General features: G+C 39.0%; 1 protein-coding gene across 1 annotated transcript; it reads left to right on the top strand.

Moving 5' to 3' along the window:
* Positions 1-1,428: 1,428 nt before the first annotated feature.
* LOC133378972 (vomeronasal type-2 receptor 26-like) lies at positions 1,429-2,179 on the top strand (the record flags this gene model as incomplete). Its single annotated transcript, XM_061613586.1, has 2 exons — positions 1,429-1,444; positions 1,641-2,179. Coding segments are annotated over exons 1-2 (555 nt in total), but the record flags the coding sequence as incomplete, so codon positions are not given.
* Positions 2,180-8,570: the final 6,391 nt, after the last annotated feature.

The raw sequence follows: 8,570 nt of genomic DNA, 5'->3' as shown, positions 1-8,570 counted from the left end.
TTCATAACTGAAGGTTCTTTCCATATTCCCCCTGCCATCTGAGATTAGGTAGGAGATGGTTTGACAGTGGCTGGGTTTCACCACCCTACTAATGGAATACCCCTTCCCTAGGGAAGTTTCTTTGCAGCCAGCAGTGATGTCATTCTGCTGCCCAGTTATTTGCAAAGCCATTTAAGCGCATAAAGTGAACCTCTTTTTAACGATGATTTTATGCACTCTGCTGAATGTTGATGCTATTGTTCTCTGTTTTGTTTTCATTGTGATTTGCTGTTGTTTTATTATCTCTGAATTGCACTGGTGGTTTTACTGAGGAGCAGGCTTAAAGCAAATAAACTATTTTAAATAAATGAAACATTCAGACATTTTCTGTTACTATTTTAAAGACTTTTTAAAAAAAATCTTGGCTTCTGATTTATTTTTAGTCTCCATCATTAATTCCAACAACATGAGTTGAATGAAGCGCAATCTTTGGGCTACCTCGAGGAGGAGGGCTCAGCAACAATGTTTTCTTAGTTTACCATTAAACTATGCCCTCCATGCTTCACTTCATAACCGACAGGGGGCAGCCGTGTCTTTAAAGATATGTGCCTGTCTTCACTATATATAGTGAATCCCCTATAATATGCTGTGATTCTGTGGCAGACATGCAAGTCTTCCTTAGCAGCAATTCTGATGGTGCAAAGTCATGGGTGCAAAGTTTGAAAGGGGCTTAAGCAAGTCTGTGTTGTATTTCGGCCTCTGCAATCAAATCATGGCCTCTACCAGCAAACTTTTCCCTCTCTACAACCCTACTACACAATAAACATGCAGCCCCGTAAACCACAGTCGCCCCCGTTGCCCTTGGGAGTGTGGCTTTTTTTTAATGTCTCCCATATCCATATTATTCCACCAAACATATTGGGATGCAGGCAGTTATTGATGTAAAATTATTGTTAGTGATACTGAGGCCACACTCCTTCTCAAATGCAAGCCATTGCACTAAATATTCAGATGATCGCCACCCAAACCAGGTGCCTAGGTGATGGTGCAATGTCTGAAAATGGAAATGAACTGCCTTCAAGTCGATCCCAACTTATGGTGACCCTACGAATAGGGTTTTCATGGTAAGCAGTATTCAAAGGGGGTCTACCATTGCCTCCCTCTGAGGCTGAGAGGCAGTGACTGGCCCAAGGTCACCCAGTAAGCTTTGTGGCTGTGTGGGGATTCGAACCCTGGTCTCCCTGATCATAGTCCAATACTCTAACCGCTACTCCACACTGGCTCTCTGGTGCAATGTCTAAAAGGGGCTTAAACGTGCCTAAGTCTGTGATGAATTTGAGCCTTTTTCATGGAGATCATGACCTCTACCAGTGCACCTTTCCCCTCTCAATCCTTGCTATACACTTTTGTTTCCTGACCTCTCTCACATCCCCACAAATGTATTGGGACATGGATGGTCTTGGATGTAAGACAGTGCTTAGTGACTCTGAAGGCACTCTCTTTCTTCACAGATGCAAAATATTGCACTAAATGTCCAGATGATCAGCACCCAAACAAGGAAAAAGATTATTGTGTTCCAAAGGATATAACATTCCTCTCCTATGAAGAATATTTGGGGATCCTCCTGGCTTTCATTGCCCTGCTTTTGTCCTTAACTGCAGGCTTCGTGTTAGCAATCTTCATTAAATTCCTAGAAACTCCGATAGTCAAAGCCAACAACAGGGACCTATCCTATATCCTCCTCGTCTCTCTCTTCCTTTCCTTTATGACCTCCTTCCTGTTCATTGGCCAGCCAAGGAAAGTGACTTGTCTTCTCAGACAAACAGCCTTCAGCATCATCTTCTCAGTTGCGGTCTCTTCTGTGTTGGCAAAGACCATCAATGTGGTGCTGGCCTTCCTGGCTACAAAGCCAGGAAACAGGGTGAGGAGATGGCTGGGGAAGAGTCTGACCAACTCCATTGTCCTTTCCTGCTCCAGTGTCCAAGTTGTCATCTGCACCATCTGGCTGGGTGTCTCTCCTCCATTCCCTGAATCTGATATGCACTCCCAGCCTGGAGAGATCATCCTGCAATGCAACGAAGGGTCTGTTGCCATGTTTTATGGTGCTCTTGGCTACATGGGCTTCCTGGCTGCCATCTCCTTCACGGTGGCTTTCCTTGCCAGGAAGCTTCCTGGGGCCTTCAATGAAGCCAAGTTGATCACCTTCAGCATGCTGGTCTTCTGCAGTGTTTGGGTCTCCTTTGTGCCCACCTACCTGAGCACCAAGGGGAAATACATGGTAGCCGTGCAGGTCTTCTCTATCTTGGCCTCCAGTGCTGGGCTTCTGGGCTGCATCTTTATTCCCAAGTGCTACATTATTGTATTCAGGCCACATCTGAATACGAAGGAGCATCTAACAACAAAAACTAAAGATGGCATCTGATTCTTAAAATACTGTTTTTCATTTTGACTGTCTAACAGAGCAGTAATGAAACCCTCATGCTTGTCCTGGGAATGCAGCTCCTTAGATGCTGCTCCAGTACTAGATCTGTCTTGTGAATGCATAATGATACTGTAGTGGCTACAGACTGTGCTTAATGCCTTGTGCATTAATCACTTTATCACAACCTCATCCCCCATACGTATTTGTTAATGTACATGATAAAGGGCATGCTATATCTGTAAGGGTCCCTCTAAATGTTTTTGCTCAGTTGTATTTTTCCAGGAAATAATGTACAACTATGTCATATTTCTAACTCATATTCCACACATACTTCTGAAAGAACTTGTTTTTGACACACTTCAATATATAAATGGGCTCCTGCTGGGAGAAAGGGCAGCATATGAATCAAATAATAGAATTATAGAATCATAGAATAGTAGAGTTGGAAGGGGCCTATAAGGCCATCAAGTCCAACCCCCTGCGTAGGAATCCAAATTAAAGCATCCCTGACAGGGCTGTCCAGCTGCCTCTTGAAAGCCTCCAGTGTTGGAGACCCCACTACCTCTCTAGGTAATTGGTTCCATTGTCATATGGCTCTAACAGTTAGGAAGCTTTTCCTGATGTCCAGTTGAAATCTGGCTTCCTGCAACTTGAGCCCATTATTCTGTGTCCTGCACTCTGGGACGAACATGTCCAGTTCTTTCAGTCTCTCCTCATAGGGCCTTGTTTCCAGTCCCCTGATCATCCTTGTTGCCCTCCTCTGAACCTGTTCCAGTTTGTCTGCATCCTTCAAGCTGGTCTCTGCCTTGCTCATTCTTAGATCTGTTCCATGTTCTTTGAATATGACATCACATGTTGCAAATATTCTCCTCCGTTCCCCAGCACATTATTTGGAGGGGAGGGACCTATTTTCTTTTCACTTGCACATCTGCATTAAACCTATCACCTTCCTACTTCTCATGTTCTCATGGCGAATTCAAGACTGGATTATTGCAAAGCACTCTGGGTGGGGCTTCCCTTGCGCTTGTCCCCTGCACTTTTGCAGTTAGTACAGAAAGCTGCAGCACTTTTGCTGATGGGAGTGAGATCTGGAGTGCATAACACCTCTGCTCAGAGATCTGCACTGGTTGCCAATGTGCTACTGAGCAAAGTTCAAGGTGTTGCTATGGGTATATAAAGCCTTTTAGTGTGTCAGCACCTACCTTTAAAACTCCCTGCCTATTGACATCAGGCATGCACATTACCTTCCTACTTCTCATGTTCAGAACTGGATTACTGCAATGCACTCTACTTGGGGCCTCCCTTGTACTTCTGCAGTTAGTGCAGAATGCTGGAGTATGGTTGCTGATGGGAATTAGACCCAGAGTGTATAACACCTCTGCTCAGAGATCTGCACTTGTGGCCAAGTTGTTACTATGGGTATATCAAAGCTTTATAGTGTGGCAGAACTTACCTTTAAAGCTCCCTGCCTATTGACATCAGACAGGCACCGTCACTGCATTCTTTTTGGCACCTTCTTAAAACATTTTTGTTTAGGCAAGCCTATCCAGACACATAAGTCGTAGTCGACTTGGAGGCACATAACAACAAAATCCATACACATAGATGTTTATGCTAACCATACGGTCGAATAAATGAATGAATGATACACATAGATGTTGATGTACTGTAATCTCTTTTTAATCTCTTTTTAACGTATTGCTGTTTTAAATGTTTTTAAATGTTCATTACTTTTTTAAACTGTTTTTATTGATAATTTTAATGCTTTGGTAAATGCTTAAAGGTTTTCTATAATCAAGTAGTATACAAATTTTGTTGTTGTTGTTCTTATGTGCCTCCAAGTCAACTATGACTTATGGCGACCCTATGATTTTGTTAAATAAAACAAATAGTTGGGATTTACTAGACTTGTTTAATGTACAGTATCCTATCTTGTAAAATTTACGTTTTGCTTTGATTTTGATAGATTCCTTCCCTCCAGTATCTTTACTAGCTGGTAATTAATTTTTGGCTGTGAAAGTTGGACAGTGAAAAAAGCGGATAAGAGAAAAATAAACTCATTTGAAATGCAATGTTGGAGGAGAGCTTTGCACATAACATAGACTGCTAAAAAGACAAATAATTCAGCGTTAGAACAAACTAAACCAGAACTATCACTAGAAGCTAAAATGATGAAACTGAGGTTATCATACTTTGGGCACATAATGAGAAGACATGATGCACTAGAAAAGACAATAATGCTAGGAAAAACAGAAGGGAGTAGAAAAAGAGGAAGGCCAAACAAGAGATGGATTGATTCCATAAAGGAAGCCACAGACCTGAACTTACAAGACCTGAACAGGGTGGTTCAAGACAGATGCTATTGGAGGTCGCTGATTCATAGGGTCGCCATAAGTCGTAGTTGACTTAAAGGCACATAACAACAACAACAATTAATTTTAGATGGTTTAGTAACAAAACATGGCAGCTCATGAGCCATCTTTGGGTAGATTACGTAGTGTGGTAAGGCTTCTCAGGCCCAACATAGCAGAAATCTTTTTAAACCTTTTTAAGCCTAAGGGCCACATCCCTTCATGGGAAACCTTCCAGTTATGAGTGGTGTCAGAGGCAAAAGTTCCATGACCAACTGGTCTAGGGCATAGTCATTTGCCATTTTTCCGCCCACTCACTGTTTGGAGAGGTCTTTTTGGAGCTCTTCGCAATCCCTTTTTGTTTTAACAACCCTGAACAATTTAGTGTCGTCAGCAAACTTGGCCACTTCACTGCTCACTCCTAATTCTAGGTCATTAATGAACAAGTTGAAAAGTACAGGTCCCAATACCGATCTTTGAGGGACTCCACTTTCTACAGCCCTCCATTGGGAGAACTGTCCGTTTATTCCTACTCTCTGCTTTCTGCTTCTTAACCAATGCCTTATCCACAAGAGGACCTCTCCTCTTATTCCATGACTGCTAAGCTTCCTCAGAAGTCTTTGGTGAGGTACCATGTCAAATGCTTTTTGAAAGTCTAAGTACACTATGTCCACTGGATCACCTCTATCTATATGCTTGTTGACACTCTCAAAGAATTCTAGTAGGTTACTGAGACAGGACTTTCCCTTGCAGAAGCCATGCTGGCTCTGCTTCAGCAAGGCTTGTTCTTCTATGTGCTTAGTTAATCTAGCTTTAATAATACTTTCTACCAGTTTCCCAGAGACAGAAGTTAAGCTAACTGGCCTGTAATTTCCGGGATCCCCTCTGGATCCCTTTTTGAAGATTGGCATTACATTTGCCACTTTCCAGTCCTCAGGCACGGAGGAGGACCCGAGGGACAAGTTACATATTTTAGTTAGCAGATCAGCAATTTCACATTTGAGTTCTTTGAGAACTCTCGGGTGGATGCCATCCGGGCCCGGTGATTTGTCAGTTTTTATATTGTCCATTAAGCCTAGAACTTCCTCTCTCATTACCACTATTTGCAATCTCCTTATCGTTCTTTAGTACACCTTTGACTCCCTTATCATCCAAGGGTCCAATCGCCTCCCTAGATGGTCTCCTGCTTTGAATGTATTTATAGAATGTTTTGGTGTTGGTTTTTATGTTCTTAGCAATGTGGTCCTCAAATTCTTTTTTAGCATCCCTTATTGTCTTCTTGCATTTCTTTTGCCAGAGTTTGTGTCCTTTTTTATTTTCTTCATTCGGACAAGACTTCCATTTTTTGAAGGAAGACTTTTTGCCTCTAAGAGCTTCCTTGACTTTGCTCGTTAACCATGCTGGCATCTTCTTGGCCCTGGCATACCTTTTCTGATCTGCGGTATGCACTCCAGTTGAGCTTCTAATATAGTGTTTTTAAACAACTTCCAAGCATTTTCGAGTGATGTGACCCTCTGGACTTTGTTTTTCAGCTTTCTTTTTACCAATCCCCTCATTTTTGTGAAGTTTCCTCTTTTTTTTTTTTTATAATTTTTATTCAAATTTTTCAAAAGACAAACAAAACAAAGTCAAAAAACATAACAATACAACAAAAAAAATAAAAATAAAATAGTTGACTTCCGATTTGTCGCAGATCAGCTATAAGTATATAATATACATCAAACCTGTCTCTTAATGTATACATACAGGATCACTTTTCTCCATAGGCTGTCTTAGTTAATCGTCAAATCCCAATATCATCATTTTATTTTGAACTTTCAACAAAAAGTCTAAGAGAGGTTTCCATTCCTTAAGAAATGTATCTGTCGATTTTTCTCTAAGTAGACATGTCAATTTATCCATTTCTACTAAGTCCATTAATTTCAATAGCCATTCTTCCGTTGTTGGTGTTGATTCCATTTTCCACTTTTGTGCATATAATAATCTTGCTGCCGTAATCATATATAATATTATTCTACCATATTTCTTTTCTATTTGTTTATCCATAAAACCCAATAAAAAAAATTCTGGTTTTGACTGAATATTTATCTTTAGAATTTTTTGCATCTTCCTATCTATCTGTGCCCAAAATGATTTTGCCTTTTTACACAGCCACCACATATGATAAAATGATCCTTCTTGTTGTTTACATTTCCAACAAACATTAGAAACATTACTATAGATTTTTGACAACTTTTCTGGAGTCATGTACCAACGGTACATCATTTTATAGAAATTTTCTTTAAGATTATAGCATAGTGTAAATCTCAAGCCTTTTTTCCACATATTTTCCCATTGATCCATTTGTATGTTATAACCAAAATTTTTAGCCCACTTTACCATACACTCTTTTACTTGTTCTTCCTCCATATCCATTTTCAGTAAGAGTTTATACATTTTCACAATTATATTTTCATCATTTGTACACAATCCTATTTCAAAATCAGATTTACTTATTTCAAACCCATACATTTTCTTGTCCATTTTATATCTTTCTAACAATTGTAAATAGGCAAACCATTGAAAACTATATCCTTCCTTTGTCAGTTGTTCTCTCTCTTTCATTATATATTCATGTACATTTTCTAATAGTTCTTGATAAGTTAACCATTTCTCTTTTCCAGCCATTTCTCTTCTGTAAAACGCTTCTTGACTTGAGACACATAATGGTATTTTCGAATAAAACCTTGGTTTATATCTATTCCATATTTTCAACAGAGGACGTCTTATAAAATGATTGTTAAAGTCTACATTTACTTTTACTTTGTCATACCATAGATATCCATGCCATCCCCACTTCAAATTATGGCCCTCCAAATCCAATAGTCTTTTATTCCTCAATATGATCCATTCCTTTATCCAGACTAGACAGCAGGCAGCAAAATAAAGTCTCAGATTTGGTAGTCCCAGTCCTCCTCTGTCTTTGGCATCTTGTAGTAGTTTAAATTTAACTCTTGGTTTTTTTCCTTGCCATACAAATTTAGAGATATCTTTTTGCCATTGTTTAAAAGGTAAATCAGAGGATATTACAGGTATTGTTTGAAACAAAAACATCATTCTCGGTAATACATTCATTTTTATCACAGATATTCTACCCATTAATGACAATTGTAGTTTATCCCATCTTAGCAAATCTTTCTTAATCTCTGTCCATAATTTTTCATAATTATTATGAAACAACTTTGAATTTTTATTTGTCATAATGATACCTAAATATTTCAACTTTTTCTCTATTGTAAAATCTGTCTTGTCCATTAACTCTTTCTGTTCCCTTAAAGTTAAATTTTTCACCAACATCTTTGTTTTTTGATTGTTGATCTTAAATCCTGCTAATGGTCCAAATTCTTTTAATTTGTCCAATACATTAATTCCTTCCAAAGGGTTTTCTAGTACAATTATCAAATCATCAGCAAATGCTCTCAATTTATATTCTTCTTTTTTTATCTTTAATCCCGAAATCCTTTTATCTTGCTTTATATCTCTAAGCAGCACTTCTAAGACCAGAATAAATAAAAGGGGAGATAATGGACATCCCTGTCTTGTACCCTTTTGTATTTCACATGAATCCGTTAAATCTCCATTAACAATTATCTGAGCCTTCTGAGATGTATAAATCGATCTAATCCATTTTATAAAATTGTCTCCAAAATCCATTTGCTCCAAAACCTGAAACATAAATTTCCAATTCAAATTATCAAATGCTTTTTCAGCATCTAAAAAAATCAAAGATGCTTGTTTATCATTTCGTTGTTCTAAATATTCCAACACATTCAAGACAT

The sequence above is a fragment of the Rhineura floridana genome, chromosome 3, assembly GCF_030035675.1.
Source record: "Rhineura floridana isolate rRhiFlo1 chromosome 3, rRhiFlo1.hap2, whole genome shotgun sequence".
Lineage (NCBI taxonomy): Eukaryota > Metazoa > Chordata > Lepidosauria > Squamata > Rhineuridae > Rhineura > Rhineura floridana.
Note: the sequence above shows the minus strand (reverse complement) of the source record. Positions and strands in the feature narration are given on the sequence as shown.